The 21,241-nt window shown below is 41.1% G+C and overlaps 1 protein-coding gene across 2 annotated transcripts in view; it reads left to right on the plus strand.

Moving 5' to 3' along the window:
* LOC144659641 (cilia- and flagella-associated protein 410-like) overlaps positions 1–11,935 on the plus strand; it is a 28,093-nt gene extending 16,158 nt beyond the window's left edge. The window contains exons 5-10 of one of the 2 annotated variants that reach the window (XM_078520125.1): positions 8,901–9,086; positions 9,808–9,911; positions 10,076–10,133; positions 10,480–10,531; positions 10,676–10,799; positions 11,172–11,935. In XM_078520125.1, the coding sequence (XP_078376251.1) occupies positions 8,901–9,086; positions 9,808–9,911; positions 10,076–10,133; positions 10,480–10,531; positions 10,676–10,799; positions 11,172–11,342 (695 nt within the window). In that variant the 3' untranslated portion in view covers positions 11,343–11,935. The remainder of the gene's footprint in view (positions 1–8,900; positions 9,087–9,807; positions 9,912–10,075; positions 10,134–10,479; positions 10,532–10,675; positions 10,800–11,171) is intronic. The other variant, XM_078520128.1, reaches the window with a different exon arrangement.
* Positions 11,936–21,241: the final 9,306 nt, after the last annotated feature.

The following is a 21,241-nucleotide window of genomic DNA, read 5'->3' on the forward strand; positions in this document are numbered from 1 at the left end:
TGACAGCTCCGGCTGGACCTGCGGGGGCTGGGAAGGGCCGAAGAGCTCTGCGGCATTGGCGCTTCCGCAGGCTCACTTGAGTGAGGTGTGGGTGTGGCCACTTGTGTGGGTGTGGCCTGGTTCTGTTCCCCTGGGACTGTTAGGGTCAGGTCAGGGTCCACCTGCTGGTTATCCTTGTTTGGGGCTTCATCTGACATGATCAGTTGACGGCGGTTCCGTCTGTAAACAGAATCGCCGATCTGCACTTTATAGCTTCGCGGACCAGCCTCACCGACACAGGTGCCTGCCGTCCATGTGGTGTTCCCTGGCAGTCGCATACGCACAGATTGTCCAGTTGCGATTGGCTGGAGTGGCTTAGTGTGGCTGTTGTAGAAATGCTGCTGCCGACGCTTCATGCCCATCATGGCTCTGGTTTCTCCTTCTGTCGAGTGTCGTGGCTGAAGCAATGTACCGGACACCGGCAACAAGGTCTTGCAACGGCGACCGAAGAGGCGTTGTGCTGGACTGGTTCCAACACCTTCCGTTGGTGTATTTCGCCAATCAAGTAGGGCAAGGTACTCAGACTGACCGGATGCTTTGCACTTTTTGAAGAGGCGCTTGACCGTCTGAACAGCATTCTCAGCCTTTCCATTGGATTGTGGGTAGCGAGGCGACGATGTGTTGTGCTCAAAAGACCAGGTTTCTGCGAAGGCTGCGAATTCAGCTGATGCAAATTGTGCACCGTTGTCCGTAACAAGGACATCGGGGATACCATATCTTGCGAAAACTTCTTTCATCTCTTTAATAACACTTCTGGATGTCACGGAGTTAATGCGGGCTACTTCAATGAAGTTGCTGTAGTAGTCTGTAATTACTAACAATGTACGGCCGTCCAGTTCACAGAGATCTGCAGCCAACTTTGACCATGGTCGCGCCACCATTTCATGTGGCAGTAGAGGTTCTTTGCCAGGAGCACTTCGATGTGCGAGGCAGACATCACACTTGGATACATACTCCTTTAGTTCTGTAGCCATACGAGGCCAGTAGAGGGTATCTCGAGCTCTCCGGATGCAACCTTCTATGCCTATGTGAGAGGCATGTGTGACAGCCATGAGTTCCTTCCGTAAAGCTGCTGGAACAACCAACTGCTGCCCTTTGAAAACGAGATCCCCCTGGACTGTCAATTCATCACGAAAGTCGAAATATGGGTACAGACATTCTGGGGTTTCCTTCCGGGTACCTGGCCAACCATTCTGTATGGTCTGGCGTAGTTGCTGTAACACTGGATCGTCCGCTGACGCATGTTTGATTTGCTGCCATCGTGCTTTGCTTACAGGGAGTAAGATTCTGTGGTCGATGTCCTCTAGCTCTTGTGAGAAGTGACAGGAATTGACTTCAGGGAGGTATGCTCGACTAAGGGTGTCTGCTAAGAACATCTCTTTTCCTTTCTTGTAGTTGATTCTCAGGTTGTACTTCTGTGTTTGCATCAGCATGCGTTGCAAACGTTTAGTTGCTGAATGGAGAGGTTTGAGTGCAATGTTCTCCAATGGCTTGTGGTCAGTTTCGATCGTAACCATGTCACGGCCAAATATGTATGCCTCGAACTTGTTACAGGCAAACACGATTGCTAACATCTCTTTCTCAATTTGGGCATACCTAGTTTCTGCAGGTGTAAGTGCCCGAGATGCGTAAGCCACTGGCTGACCGTTTTGTGTCAACGCTGCTCCTAATCCAGATTGCGAAGCATCACACTGAATTGTGACTTCTTCCTTCAAATTGTAGTACCGAAGCACCGGTGTAGTGGTGACGGCTTTCTTTAATGTGTCCAACGCTGTCTGTTGGGGACTTTCCCATAGCCAAACCACGTCGTTTTGAGTCAGCTCTCGCAGTGGCTTGGTTATATCGGAGAGATGCGGCAAAAACTTGCTTAGGTATTGTGCTAGACCTAACAGCCTCTGTACTCCAGCTTTGTCTGTGGGAGCAGGCATCTCAATTATGGCTCTGACTTTGGATGGGTCTACGCGCAAACCTTCATCTGTGGCTATGTGCCCAATGAACGGCACCTCTTTCTGCCTGAGGGTAAACTTCTCTGTGTTAAGGACGACTCCTTGGGCTTCGCAACGCTGTAGAAATGCCATAAGGCTCTGGTCATGGTCGTGAACGGCTTCCAGATGGGTGTGTCCAAATCCAACAACCACAAAGTCATCTGCGATGACCTCCACACCCTGCAGACCTTCAATAAGTTCATGCATTCGTCGCTGGAATACTTCTGGGGCCGAGCTGATTCCAAAAGGCATTCTTTTCCACCGGAAACGTCCAAAAGGTGTTTGGAATGTGGTAAGGTATGATGACTTCTCGTCTAACACAACATGCCAGAATCCACTGCGAACATCTAACTTTGTGAAAACTTTAGCCCCGTGAAGGCGTGTAGCGACGTCCTCAATGGTGGGGAGGGGGTAATGTTCGCGAAGGATTGCTCGATTCAGGTCCTTCGGATCCAGGCAAATTCGTAACTTGCCATTTGCCTTGGGTACTACAACCATTGAGTTAATCCAGGCTGTAGGGGTTGTCACGGCTGTGATGATGTCTTGCTGCTGAAGGTCATCTAATGTCTCCTTGAGCTTGTCTCTCAATGCCACTGGCACCCGGTGGGGTGCATTCTGCACTGGGTCTGCTTCACTGTCAATTCTGATGCGATATTCACCTTCCATCTGGCCAACATTTTCTCTGAAGACTTTGGGATACTTTCGGAGGAGGTCTTCTTTGGAGAGGGGAGATTGGTTTGTTACCTCGCCTTTTGTGCTGTCTAAAGTGTAAACAGGGAAACTCCCAGTGTTTGGTTTACGTAGTTCATCATTGTCCATGTACTTGATAATCTTCATTTCAATACATGCTTTTCTTCCCAAGAGCGGCCGTATTTCGGTACTGTCTACCAGTTTACAGTCGAGAAAGCCCTGGTAGTCACCACGACAGACGTGAATTTGAACTTCGCCTACTACAGGAATTTTCGAGCCACCATACGCTACGATCGCTGTCTGATATTGCTTCACATGCTCGAGGGTGACGTCTTTGGTCGCTTTCTTGTAAAGGTGTACAGGAATGACGTTGCATTGAGCGCCTGTGTCTGGTTGGAAACGTAAAAAGTTCCCTGACTTCAGCTTGAGAGTTACTAGCTGAGAATCATCGAGCTGTATTGCAGCGATATCGGAGATGCAATAAATTTCGTCACACTCGGTGTCTTCGGTTTCCTCGTCAGCTATAAAGTGCAGATCGGCGATTCTGTTTACAGACGGAACTGCCGTCAACTGATCATGTCAGATGAAGCCCCAAACAAGGATAACCAGCAGGTGGACCCTGACCTGACCCTAACAGTCCCAGGGGAACAGAACCAGGCCACACCCACACAAGTGGCCACACCCACACCTCACTCAAGTGAGCCTGCGGAAGCGCCAATGCCGCAGAGCTCTTCGGTTTCCTCGAGGTCAACAACTCTTGCTGTTTGGCTAATTTTGTTTCTATCGGCCCACGCTCCGCCCATGCACATGGCTGCGAAATGATTGTATTTTCCACACTTAGCACATCTTCTTCTAAATGCTGGACAGCTTTCCCTCCTCTTCAAGTCGTGTGCTTTTCCACAGTTCCCGCATTCCTTTGCAGCGGCGTTGTTGTCTTTTTGTGCTGACTGAAACCTGAAACCATTTCTTTCGCCGCTTGCACGAGGTTCTCTCTTGCTCGGATGATTTACGGCGTTCACTTGCTTTGTTTCAGGATTTTCTTCGACAACTTTCATCTGCTCGGCTGTGCTCTCTGATGTGCGGCAAATCTCGTCTGTTTTCTTCAGTGTTAGATTCGTTTCGCGTAACAGCTGTCTTCGAACCTTTGCATCTCTTATTCCAAATACCAGACGATCTCGAAGAAGTTCTTCTGGCGTAATTGTATCGAAGCTACAACCCTCGGCTAGCTTGCGTAGTGCCGTTCTGTATTGATCGTAGGATTCTCCAGGTTCTTGCACCCTGCGGTTGAATCTGTAACGCTCGAAGGGTACATTTTGTTGCGGTTTGCAGTACGTGGCGAACTTCGTCAAGACTGGCTCAATTTTCTCTTTGTCGCCCGCGCGCGCCCAATCTGTAAACGTTGAATACACTTCTCGAGCCTCCTCGCCTATCACTGTTAGTAGAGTGGCAACTTGGATTTTCTCGTCCTTCTCGCTCAGCTCTGTAGCTAAAGCATAGTTTCTCCACGCTAGTTCGAATTTCTTCCATTTCTCGGCCGCGTTTGCATCGTGAATTTCAAGCGACGGAGGTGGCGGCAAATGTGATGTCGCCATTCTTTAACAATGTTCCACTAAGGTATCTAGACGAAAGTTCGATCCCACCGCTGCCACCATGTAACGATTTGTGTACTGAAGGCTTGTAAAGACTCAGGAGATTGTGGACATTAGAACTGATTCGTTTTAATGAGATCGCCAACCCTAATGTCGCACAACAGGGAAGCCCATTGCGTAACAATAAAGTAATCACATGACAATCATGGGGCATCTCGATACAAGCACATGCATAGAACACATGATAGAACACATAACGATTGTTTACATAATATATGTGGTCATGAAATTTAGGACATACTTGTAAATACGTTTATTATAATTAAAGAATGTTTAAAACGAATGTAGGTTTTATGACATAGTTATGGTACCCAGGATATTAAAATAACATACCATCAAATGTTAATGACATGACCTGTCACATTAGAGCGATTTTCACTTGGGTGTCAAAAGTAATTCGTGATTGCTTTGGTTTTGCATTAGTCAGGGTTGTCAGCAGGTTTTTGAGTAGCAGGTTCCACCCAAAAAGTAGGCGGCTGGGGTTTGCGTGGAGTCGCAAAGCAGCTTGACATGATGCACACTGCACATCGTTTGGGGAGAGTATGGGAGGGGTTGCCCCCCCCCCCCCCACTTTAGGAAAAATTTTTAAAAAAAGATTCCCAGAGATGCAATATGGGGCTAATTTGGGCAAACAGTGTGTAGATGGTTTCCCCACTCTTATTATGGTGTTATAGTTCTGGAATGTACTTTAATAAGATAGTGATAACTGAAGTCGTGTATAACAGTCACCATTGTTTCAACAGCGCTTACAACTTCTATCCCTAAAAAACGAACGTAATGAGACTTGCGTAAAAACCGGCCTTTTCCAATAAGTCATTCTTAAATTCAGTGTTCATAAAAATGACACATCAAAAAGGTCAGGGAGGCAATAAAAAAACCTTTTCGTTCCTTTTCCTAAAGACTTCTTTCATCAAAGTTACTTTTATCAAGTTGTCCTTTTAAAAATGTATAAACCTAGTGGGAATAAAAACTTATCAAAAACTAAATACTGTAACGGAAGTAACGTTATGTCTAGCGGATAAAACTGGCAATCGCGCATGCAGAATTTTACCGCTTTATAATTTGCGATATTTTGGTGCATAATTTGAACAAATTTCTTACAAACTCAGTGGTCACTCAGACGGTCACTGGAAACTACACATCTGCCAGGTTACTAAGCAGTCAAGTTTGAAGCACGATTGATGAAAGGATGAGCGAATTTACGTCTTATATTAGTAAGAAATCTTACCTCTTTACTCGAAAATTGTGCCACGGAGAATGAGCAACTTTTAAACATTCAAATTCTGTAAAGAGAACTGTCCTTTAATTGACGACTGCATCTTTTATACTCCCGAACTCATGGTGCATCTTATAACTGAGTGTTTTGGGAAAATGTTCAGTTTTGAAACTTAGCATGACAAAGTTACCACGTTTGGGTCCGAGTGCACCTTATAACCAAGAAACTACGGTAAATATTATTTATTTCCTGCGATCCAATTTAGGTTCAAACAAGTTATTTACTTAACAATTTTATTTCATTTTATTTCTCCAATATCATGCTCAGAACTGACCTATGTTTGAAGGTTCAGAGTAGCTGGCGCAGTATTCAGAATAGCCGGCGAAATGCACCGGTTGCCGGCTTATTTTGACAACCCTGATTACTCCGAGATAATTTGGTTAAAAAAATTGTGCCACTTTCTGAACCAATCTGAAGGAAAACAAAAACCAATCACGACTCACTTGCTTATGTTTTCCCACACTTTGTGACAGCTTCATGTATTTGCTTCGAGTTTTGATTGGTTCACTGGATTGCCTGTGTTCTTTGTACTTGATTTTGGTTTTGGTTTTATGACACTCAATCAAAAATTACTCTTGACCATCAACAATATATAGTTATAGTATGTACCAAGTATGTATTTGTAAGCACATTGTGGCAGTACAGTTCCAGGAAAAAAACATACCTGCCCCAAGGAAGGTCGTTAGAAATTCTGAGGGGGGAGAGTGCAGTTTCAAAAGCCAAAAAAAATACATCCGATTATAAGCCCCCCCCCCCCCCTCCGGATATAAGTCCCCCTCTGCCGGTTGACAGTACTGAACAGGGCTAAATGTTGCTTTATTATGCGTTTTTAACTTTAAAACGTATTTCGATCAACACTCCCGTAGCTCGTTCCGAAACGTTTTTTCTATTCTGCGTATAAGCCCTCTCGGATATAAGCCCCTCTGCTTATAAGCCCACTCAAAACCCCTTGCGAAGTTGTATAAGTCCAAGGCTTATAACCGGAGTTTTACAGGGTTGTTAGTAATCCACGTAACGGCGGAACGCGGAACGGCGTAACGGCGGAACGAGAAACGGCGTAACGGCGGAACGAGAAACGGCGTAACAAGATTTTTTTTCCATTTTTTTTTTTAGTTTTTTTTTTTTAACAAACTAACCAACAAACAAACATTAAATTTATCTCACAAAATAAAGGGCATGTATATCTTCTTTATCCTTCGAGGTCAATCTAGAGCCAGGATGTCGAGTTTATTTCGAGTTAGGCTTTCAAGGAGAAGCGCGACCGGCCTTCGGACTTGCTCGCGCCGATCATGACCGAGACAATGAAACGTACAAAGTCGAAGCAAGTCAACAAAGCCGTTGACAAAAAAATAGAAGGGCCTGAAAAGACTGAAAAGTTACATTTTATCAGTACCAAACCAAGAATACCATAAAGGACCACCTAACAAAGTAACAGAATTAAAAAATCCATCCAAGTACTGGGTACTATTCCTGCCCAACAGACAAGAACCGTTGCTTTCCATGTGGCATCAGAAAGCGCGTAAATCAGCTCATAATAATAATAATAACAATAATAATAATAATAATAATAATAATAATAATAATAATAATAATAAGAGTAATAATAATAATAATAATAATAATATCTTTTATTTAGACACGATAAATTTACAGCATAGCTGATGTGGTCGTGTTAAAATTTACAATATACAAGATATACTCATAAAAGTTAAGTCCAGTTTAAGCAGGAAAGTGCCAAATTGTCCATAAGATCCATTTAAACAAGGTATTCTTTTTCACTATTTGCATGATTCTTATAACCCTTTGTCTCGTCTGACACTGATACCATGTACCACAAGGAAAGCATCGGTTTTCGTCCGATCGCCGAAGTTAAGCCCTGTTGAGCGGGGTTAGCACTTGGATGGGTGACCAACTGAAAATACCCCTTGTTGTGGGCTTTTCATTTCTGTTTTTTTTTTCTCTTACGAAATCAGTAACTTTTCAGGCCCTTCTATTTTTTTTTGTCAACGGCTTTGTTGACTTGCTTTGACTTTGTTCGTTTCATTGTCTCGATCATGATCGATCGGTGCGAGCATTGAAGTCCGAAGCCCGGCCGCCGCGCTTCTCCTTGAAATCCTAACTCGAAATAAACTCGACATCCTGGCTCTAGATTGACCTCGAAGGATAAAGAAGATATACATGCCCTTTATTTTGTGAGATATATTTAATGTTTGTTTGTTGGTTAGTTTGTTAAAAAAAAAAAAACTAAAAAAATGGAAAAAAAATCTCGTTACGCCGTTTCTCGTTCCGCCGTTCCACCGTTCCGCGTTCCGCCGTTACGTGGATTACTAACAACCGTTTTACAGTATTATAAAGCAGGCAATGACAGTTGGATATATCAAATTGTGCTAAAAAATATTCACCTTGAGCATCACACTAGGTGATTTTTGACACAAGAAATGGTAATTTTGCTGCTTGCACAACAAGTGCCCTTTGTCACACTCTTAGTGGAAATTTTGTGTGATGGTGATTTTCAGTTGTAAGTGATAGGTTACGCCAAAGATCTTCAATGTGGATATCAAAATTGCGCAGCGTACTGGCGTACAATCATAGTTGGCAGGTCTTAACTGGCGTACAGATGATGTATTTTAGGCACGAATAATAAAAAAACCTTGGGGTAGATTTATAAAAAAAAACTTGGTGTATCTTTGGCGTGGCCTGTACATGGAATGCACCATGGGTGATGAGTGATCCCTGTTGTACAGTATCAAATATGTTTGTTTTATATTGTTGTTGTCACCTAGACTGAGTTTGAACCTTGATTCTCGGATGGTCTTCGATTGCTTTCTCTCAATCCTTTCAACTGTCTATTGCAAGAATCAGGCTACCAACAGATGTAGCTTGTGGCTTTAAGTGACTGGTGATAAAAAAACCCTGACATAAACATAAACAGTGCTTGAGCATTTTTCACTCCATAAAAACTAAAATCTTAATTATTTTAAGACGTTTCGTCTCACCTCAGCACCAGAACAATAGCTGCAAAGTTACGTCAGCTATTGTAAGTTCTGGTGCTGAGGTAAGACAAAACGTCTTGAATTAAGATTTTAGTTTTTACGGAGCAGATGTTACCACGCACATGTCTGTAGAGCCATGTCATGCACAGATGTGAATCCACTCACCAAAGTAAAAGATTAAATACCATTTAAAAAATAGATGCAATGACAAGATCATTTGTGCTGTTTTTTGTTTCTCTTTGTGTGTTTCTCCATTTTGCACCATCAGGTCCCAGATTAAGAGAACTCTATCTTAGGAAGAACAGCATAAGAGATATTAACGAGATAGGCTGTTTAAAGAACCTCCCCAAGTTAAGAGTCCTGTGGCTCTCTGATAATCCTTGTGCCGATACAGAGAAGTACAGAATGACTGTTCTGAAGAATTTACCCAAACTTACTAAGCTGGATACAGTAGGTGAGGCAAGTTGTTACATGACTACATGCAAACTTGTCCGTTACATGACTTACTTTGAACTGTCTGTGAACACCAGCTAGTTTGCCCGGGAGAAGTAGTTTGCATAATTTTGGGTGGGGTGTGCCGCAAGGACTCCAAAACCCTAACCCTATACTAGACCATGTTCAGCTGATTTTGCAACCCAATACTAGACAGAGACAAAAATCTTTACCCTATCGCAAAGATTTTCTTTATTTTTTTTACTTTAACCTTTTTCTCTTCTGAGTTTTTATTCCTATTAGAACTGCACTTAATTATTCATACCACACAATTTCTCGGCAAATTATACCCTATTTTAGATTTTAGATTTCTATACCTTATCCCAGATTAGTTGGCTTGAAATCCATACTCTTTGCAGTGGCACATACATATAGCTCATATATGTGGGAGTGCCCCCCACCCCCCGGGCTACTTTGTAGACATTTTTCAGCTCAAAAAATTAATGGCAATTTCTGTTGACATAATTACCAGTATATAAATATTACTCAAATAAGATCCTGTACAACTCTCCATTCGTAACCTCTTTGCACGAGTTTTTTTGGCCAAGGACAAACAATAAGGACAAGCCTTAAGTAATGCAAATAATGATGTAATTATTAATATTAGATTCACACACAAAAGGATATAATTTGCCACTTAGTTATAGTGAAATTGAAATAAAAAATATCACTTTTTTGCCTAGTTGTCGAGGAAGCAGAGGTTTTAGATGCATCAAAAGAAGGAATGGACATCCCTATTCCAGAAGATACTCCTGTTCATTTAGACTTAACTGCCACAGTAGATAAGGTATCTTGAGTTACTCTAATCAGCCGTGTTTCTAGCTTAGTCTACTTATTCTCAAAATTATATAACTGTGCTCTTGTTACTAAAGTGCAGTTTTTTTTTCAAATTACTGTGTGTTATTCTTAATAAAAAAATCTAATTAATTGAAATCTTTTATTATTTTGTAGAATATACTAAAAATTGATGGTGCTGCAACAAAGGATGATAATCCACAAAGCTCTGCAGGTAGGGCGTAATAACACTTTTATTTACCTTGGGTGTAGGCAGGCAGGCCTCTGTCTCTCTTGGATAATAGAGTTCAATTGAATTTAAACTACAAGTAGTAATTATCAAACACAAGAGACTGTTTCATCGGGATATCCAAACACCGAGAAGAGAGTTGAAAATGCGACGGGCAGCATGTCGCCTGTCGCCAAAACCCCTTGGAAGGCCTCAACCATCAGCCTACCACACCTCTCCTGTTAAAAGTGTTTTTTTTCATAACTTATAAATTTTACAAAAGTATTTGAATTTGATTTGTAAATTATAGAACATTGTATTAATAACTGTGGAAAAAAATATTTCTTTTCAGCAGAAAATGAAAATCCTGAATCAACGCAAAGCAATTTAGTCGACGAAACCAAGTAAGTATTTCATATATTTATTTCAATTCCTGGGTGAAGTTTGTGAACACTGGGTATCACCATAACTTTGATATACTCTGTTTTTCAGGGTTTCACTAGATCTTTTACTCATTGCTTGTTGTCCGTTGTTTGTTTTTATTACAGTAAGCTTCGGGCCCAGTTAGGACTAAAGCCTTTGTTGTTAGAAGATCAGGCCAATACTACTACAGCTATGACATCAATGAATGTCCATAAGAAAGCAACTGGAACTGCTTCTTCCAGCTCTCGGGTGAGTAGGTTCTTGAAATAATTGCAAAATATTCTCTGTCCACACTTAAACGTAAACGCATGCAAAAAAGTCGCGAATCAGTACTAACATTTGAACTTGTGGATCTGTTTATTTGTCTTTGAAATGAAAATACTCATACTATGGAGATGGTTCTCTACTTTGGAGAGTGTTTACCAAAATACACGTTTACATACATATATTTATGTCGGCAGGATAGGGGGGGGGGGGGGGGGGGGGGGGTTTGAATTTTGCATTCACAGGCGTAAACTTATACAGTGTAAGAAGTTTGAATAGGTCCTGAGAAACGCAAGCAGAAAACATGGATCAAAACATTTGAAACTTGTTTAACAAGTGAAATCTTTTTTTTTTCAGAATCAGAACATTCTGTCCGCAGTTCTAACTTTGGTTCAAGAACTAGACCGCACAAGCCTTCTAACTCTTCGACAAGAAATTGACCAACAACTACAAGACCTTGACGAAACGGAAAACGAGTGTCAAGACAGAAATCCACAACTAGAGGAGAAAGAAGCATTAGCGGACTAGGGAGCTGTTGGGCAGCTTCGTTTACCGTGAATGACTAAATTAATTCAAAGCAGAAAACCATCGGTTTCTGTTCAAAGCTGCAACATGCAACAGCAAGAGGACAGATCGTGTTCCAACCAGGCATCTTCCAGTTTAAGTTTTCGGTATCTTGTGGAGATCAAATACGTGTACAGAAATTTGTGTGATTATGTGAATTGTTTTATTTACGAGGCGTTGAACTGAAAATCAATTGAACTACAAGCTTTTATTATTTTATAAACTACTTTGCATAAATGGAAATCCGTCAACAGTATGATACTGCAAAAAAAGTGACAAAATCAACTTGGTGTACCTTATAATAACTGAAAATGGAAATTCATCTTTAATAATTACTAATTAATTACTGTAATTACATAATAAAGCTAATGTTATATTGTGAAATTATAACTGAATTATACCCTAAAGCTGGCTTTTCATACAAATATGATCCTTGATGGTTTACAGTCCCTCAATAAGCTACAAAACATAAGTTGTGCTTTCTGGCAAAGCTGTATTCTTTATAGGTAAAGCTATGTAAAGAAAAACTACAATAAATACACCCTTTTTACACTAAACTTTTACAACTCAGTATTATTGCATTTCAAATGCTTACTATATATGATGCTACTAAGTTACCCAGCACTGAACTAATTGTAACACGCATTGAATTGTTTAACACGCTACATACTTACAGCAAGTGGTAAACTCTGTTTAAACTGGTCCTACATGGAGCTGTACTCCTTTATTTGGCGTCCCAATATGGTATGGTTTTAGGCCTTTATTTTTGTCTTAGCCGGGCAGTGATTTCACCCTTTTCGTCTTAAACAATGTATCTTTACATCTAACGTCTTAAACAGAATATACAATACTTAAACCAATTTTGACCAATCCAGACCCTCGTACCACTGTTCTAAATTCCACCATTCCTATCATTTTATACCGCCCCTTTCGTTTCTACTGTGACTTCCATGTCCACCGCCCCTTTTTTTTTTCCAGCACGGCGGCGTTTATTTCCACCATTCCTTTCATTCTTATTAATTTCAGCTGCATTCTCTTGTGTTGTTCCTGCACATACCCTCCCCGAATTCACATTACTTTGCACTGATTCAGCCCTTATAAACATGATAACAAATGCACCCATGAGTAAGGCGAAAGAAGACAAAAAATGCCAGAGGTCGTGCCTGTCAAAACCCCCAAAATTTGGTATTCCTCGTTTTTATTGCCTGACTCTTCCTGAGATGACGTCTTGTCCGTGGTAGTAAGGGCAAGGAAATTGAAACAGCCCCTGCCAAAACACAAGCTGTGGATACCATATAACACAACTGTAAAATTTCCTTTTGCGCGTAGTTCTTTTAGCGGTAAATTTTCTTGATTTTTGTCTTCAAAATGCACAATATTGTAGGTTTTGGACTGCAATCCTTTAGAGTCTCTACTAAAACAATTAGACTACTCGCCCTTGTTTTCTATGAGCGATAGTCAACGAGGCTGCGCCTCGTTGGCTATTTGCTCATAGAAAGCTCGGGCTCGTTATCTAAAATTGTTAAATATCCAAACAATGAGCAACTTCAACAAAATTTTAATTTTTAGGGGTACCGTCTACTATGGATATTCAGTTGTTCTTCTCTGTGAAGTATGTATCCGTTATTTATTTATGTTATATTTATTTGCTTGAGCTTGTATTAATTTATTTTCTTATTTGTCTGCTATTTTCTGAGTTTTTGGTATTAGCTTTCAAGTATTTTGCGAGTATATGACACCAAAACAACAGGTGGAGACCTGTCTGCTTGTGCAGACAATGAGCTCAGTGGGAGGTGTAAGTCTATAGTATAGAAATTCAGTGATTTTATTAAATTATATTTTCGTATTCAGACATACCCCGGTATTGTCTGTTGTTTTATGTTTTTTCTATTTTCGTACCTTTCCAAGCCTATCTATTTTATTATTTTTGTACCTCAATTTGTTTGTGTTGTGATATATTTTCCTAATTTGTGCTTACCAAAAATATTTTTGTATTGATTTTGACAAATATTATCGTATCTGTATTTCGAGATGTTTTGTTTTATGGGGCAAGGTAGAAACTGTCTAGACTATGGATACTCAGTTGTTTTTCTCTGTGAAATATGTATCCCTTATTTATTTATTCTTTTTTATTTATCTATTTGCCTTAACTTATATTAATTTATTAACTTATTTGTCTGCTATTTTCTAAATTTCTGGTAGTGTATTCGTTTTCCAGCATAATGTTTGGGAGTATGGGAGTATATCACCAAAACAACAGGCGGAGACCTGTCTGCTTCCGCAGACTATAGATGAAGAAAATGTTGAGCAGCATGATTGCCAAATAATTAAAAATTGACAAAAGAAATTGTTGATGGGAGTGGTCTCTAGGCACAAAGTTGAATGCACTACAACCATGTTTAATGGAAAATGTTGCAATGGCATGGAGCTCTTTTTGTCAGTCTCCACTCCTCTTGGGAGGCTCATGTCTCTGTCCTACACTGAAGCATATTAATTGAGTCGGTAATGAAACGAGTCATTTCCATAATCCCCTGTACTCTTCTCCTATTTCCTCCCCATAAGTTTAAAAGTAACTATTTCTCTCAAAGAAGCAGCCCATTTCTGAGCATTATCACTCAAAAACTGAAAAATTAAATTTGTATTATTTAATGTAGCATTTCCTAAAATGGTTGGTGCATACAAATACAGCTTGGTAAAATTTAATAATTTAAATTGTTACAGTTAAATAATTAAATTTAAATTACAGCAAATACCAAAGAATTACTTACTATTTTCATGAACAAGGAGAGAAATAACTAGAACTTAGGAATCTAGACTATACCATCAGTGCCACACATCCTCTTTAGATAGAATGGTTAAAAATGATTGCCCAAAAGTACTGGTATTGGCCCCTTTGGCCTGCTTGATCTTAAAGTAACAAGGGATGTCAACTTCTTGGAATTACAAATAGCAAATCAAAAAGAGAGAGAGGACTTTCACAAAAAAATGAGGGAATGCTGAAAAAATAAATAAATAAAAGGAGTTATCCCTGAAAGGTACTTAGTCTCTTGCATTGTTTGGGTGGTTTAAATTCACTTAGAGCGGTTTTCACTTGAGTGTCGAAAGTTAATTGCGTTTGCTTTGGTTTTGCATTGCTACGCTTAGTGATTGGCTTAAAAATCTCGCGCCACTTTCTCAGCCAACACTCAGAACTAAAACCAAAACCAATCATGACTCGCTCGCGCACGTTTTCCCGCGCTTTGTGCCGGCTACATGTATTTGCTTCGAGTTTTGATTGGTTCACTGCATTGTCTGTGTCGTTTGTGATTGGCCAGAGTAATTACTTTGGTTTTGGTTTTACGACACTCAATTGAAAACTGCTCTATACGCTTGCAAGTACTGTACCTCGACAATCACATCCAACCTCTTGTTATTGTATAATCACATTTAATCTCCCATTATTTTTATTTTGCTTCTTTCTGGTTTCTTAGCTCACTTGGCTTTTAAAATTGAACTAAATGGAAAAATGGAAAACGTTGAAGCTCAGAGCACCCTTCATAATATCAAGTACATTTTTGTCACCTCTTAAAGGTACTACAAATATTCTCCCTTGTAAAAATTTTACCGCGATTGCCGCGATTGCCGCGATCGCGCCGCGAATGTCGCGATCGCGCCGCGACTGACGCGATCGCGCCGCGATTTGTTGTCATCGCGACGCGATCGTGCGTGACGCGATTGTAAATGAACGCGAACGCGCCGCGATAGTTGCGATCGCGCCGCGAATGTCGCGATCGCGCCAATCGCGGCGGCCAAAAACGCGGCGCGAATCGCGGCACGAATCGCGGCGCGATCCAAGCTCAATCGCGGCGGCCAAAAAACGCGCCGCGATTCGCGGCGCGATCGCGGTAAAATTTTTACAAGGGAGCTGTCACTGATGTACAGGGAATCCACTGTTGGTCCAATGCATTGTACATTTAATTTATTTCCTAGTAAATTGACAAGTAGTCCGGTCAGTTAGGTTGAAAATTTACGGAAATCGTGACAAAGGGCGTAAAAGCGCCAAACTTGGCACAAATGTAGTTAGGGATATTACAAATCATTTAAGAAGGGGTGCCACAAAAATTTCCCCCAGGGGGGGAGGGGAGGGGAGTTTTTGTAAACAAGACCATATTTCGGCATGTTATGACCATAAGCAACAAAAGATTTCGCTTTGTAAAAATTCAGGATGGCTTAAACCGTTCGTATAAGTAAAGTTAAAGCAAAAATGAAACAAAATCGATAAATCTTTGCCCAGCATTGAAAACTTAATGCCCGATATAGTACAAAACGGCAGGTTTTTACTCATCATTAAGCCTTTTTCGATAGGATTTTCCCCAACTTTTCACTTATTGTGATGTTTTAACGAAAAATATTCAGTAAACCAATCGTATGAAATTCACATCCATTTGTAAGTTAGTAACAAAATAAAAATCTCTACATTTCATCACTTTTGTGATTCAATAAACAATAAATGCTAATTAATAGTCAGCGGTTTTTCCATACAACATGCGCTTTACTTCCCGCCTTCAAAGCGTAGTCAGGGGACAGGGAAGGTCACTGCAGCCGTCACGGAGGTTCGCTATGTAAACTGTAAGTATAACCAGAAATTAAATTCAAATTAAACACTGTTTTCAAGTTAAAATACTTTCGCTAGAATCTAATGTGACTTGTAAAAGAATTTAAGTTGTGTTTGGGAAGGTGGAGTTTTATTATTTATTTCTCCATTTGTTCATGTGTGGCGCTTTTCAACAAATGACAAGATGGCTGAGCTTTATGAATGAAAAAAACCCCGAGAAATCACAAGTCATAATAAAAATATACTTCAAGCAAGCAATATCTTAAGTACGCTTATGGTTTAAGAAGATTAATTTAAGTGAAAAGTTCTGTATTAGTTAAATTTCATTCAAAATTTATCTTTACATGTGGCACAAATCAGTCAAGCGTAAATAATTAAAATCACTGAACTGTTAAGTATTTCCAGTTGAGTGGTTTTCAAACTCATAGACATGATAACGGATACAGCAAAAATACTTTTTTACGACTGTGATTTACGTAGTCGAAGGCTCTTTAAAAGCAAAGTTTTCCTACACTAATAGTATTTTAAATAATATTTAAGATATATACGCGAGAATTGGCTGCAAATGATTCTTTATACTACTAGGGATACGTCTGACTTTTTTTACTTACAAACGCTAATAAGGGTTGTTTATTTTAACTTTAAGGCAATGAATTGGGAATTGTGTTTAATCTGCCAAGCCGAACACAAACCCGAACCTCTTAAATGTCCACTGGATAATCTTCAAGATGGTGCGGGGAAGGAGGCATATCTGTCTTTTTTAAATAACGTTGTCGAATTTAGGAATCTGGGCGCCTTACCAGTGGAATTAAAATTAAAGGAGGATACATCAATTGAAGAACTTTGCACTAATAGGGCAGTCTGGCATAAATCATGTCACCTGAAATTTGCAAATTCGAAGCTAGAAAGGGCTCAAAAGAAACTCAAAAGAAAAAGTACCTCGGATTCATCTTGGCAGGCAAAAAAAGTCAAAAGGCAGGTTTTAGAACAGAATGAATGTTTCTTTTGTGGAGAACAGGGAAACGACCTTCACCAGGTTTTGACCCTTGAAGTAGACAGAGACGTTAGAGAAATGGCCGTTCAAATGCAGGATTCTCAGTTGATAGCCAAATTGGCAGCAGGGGATATGGTTGCAATAGAAGCCAAATATCACTCAAAGTGCATGCTTGCATTTAAACGCAAATACACGGCCTATAGTGTTAGAAGCTGCAGTGAAACTGAAACCATTACTAATGATGACAGTGCAGCAGAAGCACGTACGTTTGCTGAGTTAATTTCGTTTATGGAAGGTTCAGCTGAAAGTGGAACTCCTTTGTTTAAACTTTCCAGTCTCCATGAGCTCTATTTTTCACGTCTCCGTAGCCTTCATGTTGAAAAGTCTGTCAACAAAATCCGCTTAAAAAATCGAATCATTGAACATTACCACGGCGAGATACAGGAACAGTCCGATGGAAAAAACACTGTTCTCGTATTCAATCAAGGAATAGAAGAGCTTTTGAAAGATGCCCTAAAAAAGCGCAACTGCGAAGAAGAGGCATTCAATCTTGTAAATGTTGCTAAATGCATCCGTAATGATGTTTTCCAAACGACTGGATTCCATTTCACTGGCGAATTTAATTCCGAGTGCCAGTCAAAATCAGTGCCTCCCAGTTTAGTGTGCTTAGTTTCCATGTTACTTAATGGTCCAAACATCGACAGCCAGGAGTCAGAGGAATCACAAGCTTGTTTAACAATTGCGCAGCTGATTCTCTTCAACATGAAAAAGATCAAAAAATCCACCACGAAGGAAAATCGCCATTGTCAAGATAGGGAGCCTCCGTTGCTACCTTACCTTGGGATGAGCTTACACGCCCAAACAAGGAGTAAGAAGATTGTCAATCAGCTATACCAACTCGGTTTAAGTGTGAGTTACCACAGGGTTGACGAGATTATGAACAGTTTAGCTACATCCGTTTGCGATCATTTCAAGTCTGTTGGAGTAGTTTGTCCTCTCTCTCTACAAAGAGGCTTGTTCACCGTTGGGGCCATTGACAATATAGACCATAACCCTTCATCAAAAACAGCGCAAGGGTCATTTCATGGGACTGGAATAAGTCTGTTCCAGTTCCCGAAGCAAGATTCAGAAGTTAGCCAACAAGAAGTGCAGGGAGTGAGACTTTGCGCCAGCAGGACCACTTCAAGAGATATCACACTTCCTGACGAGTATTCATCAGTTCCTCCCGTCTCTGTAAAGACATCAGAAGTTAACGTGCCTCCTACTGGTCGGGCTAGTGTGGAAAGCCCAAGCAGCAATCAGCTGTCCACTGCCATTGCACAGGAAACTTGTTGGTTGAAGCACTGTGAACAACATCTTCATGAAGAGCTAACAAAAGGCATTTATCTGTCATGGGCTGCCTATCACGCATCTGTTATAGTTGTGTCCAATCCTTTGCCTTGCTTGGGTAGCTTGTTGCCATTGTTTGACGAAAAAGCCGCCACAGTTGCCATGCTGAAACATGGTATGTTTGTGATGAAGAAGGCAACAGAGCTTCTAAACCCTGGTCAAATACCTGTCACTGTTTGTGATCAGCCTCTGTTCGCCATCGCAAAATTTGTACAGTGGAAATGGCCTTCTACACACGGAGAAAATTTACACGTTGTGATGCTAGGTGGCCTCCACATTGAGATGGCTCTTTGGTCCTTGTGCGGAGATCTTTTGGCTGCATCTGGTTGGACTACAGCACTAGCTGAGGCAGGAATAGCATCCACCGGTACATCGGATTCCTTTCTCAGGGTAGCGCACTTGACAAAAACCAGGCGTGCACACCAGATAACAGCAGTGGCTTTGCACAAATTGCAGCATGTTGCCTTTGCAAAACTCGACGGTCAACACGACGACGAGGAGTTCCAAAAGTGGCACGATGGAATGATTAAGAACAGTCCAACATACAAGTTCTGGTTCCTGATCATGCAAATGGAACTCACGGTACTGGCATTCGTGAAAGCACATCGTGAGAACAACTTCTCTCTGTATGTAGAAGCCTTGGAATCCCTTGCTCCCTGGTTCTTTGCGCTAGATCACACCAATTACGCAAGGTGGCTACCCATTCACATAAGAGACATGAAGTGCTTGCCAGGTGCCGTTCAAGACGACCTCAAGAAATGCTGGGTTATTTCTAAATCTTTGAACAAGTTTTCAAGCATCCCAATCGATCAGGCACACGAGCAACATAACGCAAGTGTTAAAGGGTCAGGTGGAGCCGTGGGTCTAACAGAAAGTCCAGTAGCGTTTAGAAGATGGATGGTGGCCGGACCGGAAACCGCTAGATTGTTGGAAGAATTCGAAAGTCAGTTAAAAGGTGATCCAGGTGTTGATGAAAAGAACGAACACCACGAACAAGGACTTTCTACACAGAAGGTTTTTCAAAGTCATGTAAAGAATCTTGTCAATACAATCTCTGAAATGGGAAACCCTTTCCAGGATGACTGCCCTGAATTGCTTGCCCTTGACACGCGCAATTGTGCAGATGCGTCGGTTGTGGCTACTGTGCACACAGTCCAGGAAATTGGATTACGACAGTACGAGAAGTACGTGAAATAAGTCATTAAGGAGAGAACTGTGTCTATTCACGATACGATTTCGAAGAATTCCTTGCCACTGTTCAAGCGTCAACAGCCGAAGCAAATCTCAAAAGCGTCCTTGAAGTTGACAGCGGTAGCAAGTGATCGTTATCTATTTAGTCGCCTGTACATTGCCAGCCAACAGCGCGACGGAGATCTTGAAGAGTTCTTCAAGCATGAAAATCAGCCGTATCCGCCTTCATTGTCAGAGTTTGGAAACCTTCGATTCGGGAAAAAGTCTGATTTGATTAAATGCGTCAACAGAGTATCACCACCTGCACCGGCATCTTATGACGTGAAAGTTTTTGATGGAGCAGCTATCGTGCATGCGCTACCGGTTTCGTCCGTCTCGACGTTTTCACAATATGCAGATTCCACATTCTTGCCTTTCCTGGAAAACCAACTTAAGAGCACCAAAAGAATTGACGTTGTATGGGATGAATATCGCTCAGCAAGTCTTAAAGATGCTACTCGTGAGAAGAGAGGGAAAGGTGTGAGGCGAAAGGTTGCTGGGCATGTTAAATTACCTCAGAATTGGCAGGCGTTTCTTGAAGATTCCTCCAACAAGAAAGAATTGTTCGACTTCTTAACCAAACAAGTTGAAACAGCTTCCTTTCCAGATGACAAGTTTGTCTACATAACTTCAGGTAACTCGCTAACTGAACTATCTTAAAGTGGGCCTTCAATGTATTCACCGTCCAAACACCCCTTTTATGTATGAACTATTTCAAGTTCTGATGAACGGGTTTTCGTACTATGTGTATCTTGTCTATTTGTTCATTCTAGGTGAAAATGTCATCTCCAGTTGTCCCAGACAACAAATGCAGAGCTGCAATCATGAAGAAGCAGACACGCGGATTCTTGTACACGTTAAAGATGCTTTGGCTAAAGGAGGGAGAAGTGTCTTAGTTTGCACTGTAGACACGGACGTTGTCGTAATTCTTATTGCACAGTTCCATATGTTGTCTTCAAGGTGGCCTGGATCAACCTTTTGGGTCGCCTTTGGGATGGGAAAGACTTTCCAGCTGCTTTCAGTTAACAGCATTCGCGATTATTTGGGTGAAGAGAAATACCGAGCGCTTCCATTTTTCCACGCGTTTACGGGGTGCGACACAACGTCTGCATTTCTGGGAAAAGGGAAGAAATCTGCTTGGGAGGCCTGGAATGCGTACCCAGAGGTAACAGAGGCTTTCCTTTATGTGAATGACAATCCCTTTAATCCACTGGAGATCGACTCCCCTCTGTTTAAAGTCCTGCAACGCTTTGTGGTGGTACTTTATGACAGGACCAGCCTCGCCACTGATGTAAACACGGCTCGACGAGAACTCTTTACCAAAAAGAATAGGGCACTGGAAAACATCCCCCCGACAGAGGTAAAAACCCATCTTTTGGCTTACACAACCGTTAGCTCTATCCCCTGTTCAGTCAATGCTGAAAGAATTTAGGAGAAATTATTGTCCTTAACTGATCCTTTCTGGTGTTGATCCACTTAGAAATTTCCTTTACTGTGCATTTTTGGTTATCATTACACTTAAGTATTCTAGTCGATTAATGTAAAATGATATCTCTTTGTTTGTTAGGATTCCCTTTTGAACCATTCCAACAGAGCTATTTACCAGGCGAGCATTTGGACGTCTCTTGATGAACAACAAGTTGTCCCTTCCCCGAC

The sequence above is a fragment of the Oculina patagonica genome, chromosome 7 (genome assembly GCF_052425735.1).
Source record: "Oculina patagonica isolate OP01 chromosome 7, crgOcupat, whole genome shotgun sequence".
Lineage (NCBI taxonomy): Eukaryota > Metazoa > Cnidaria > Anthozoa > Scleractinia > Oculinidae > Oculina > Oculina patagonica.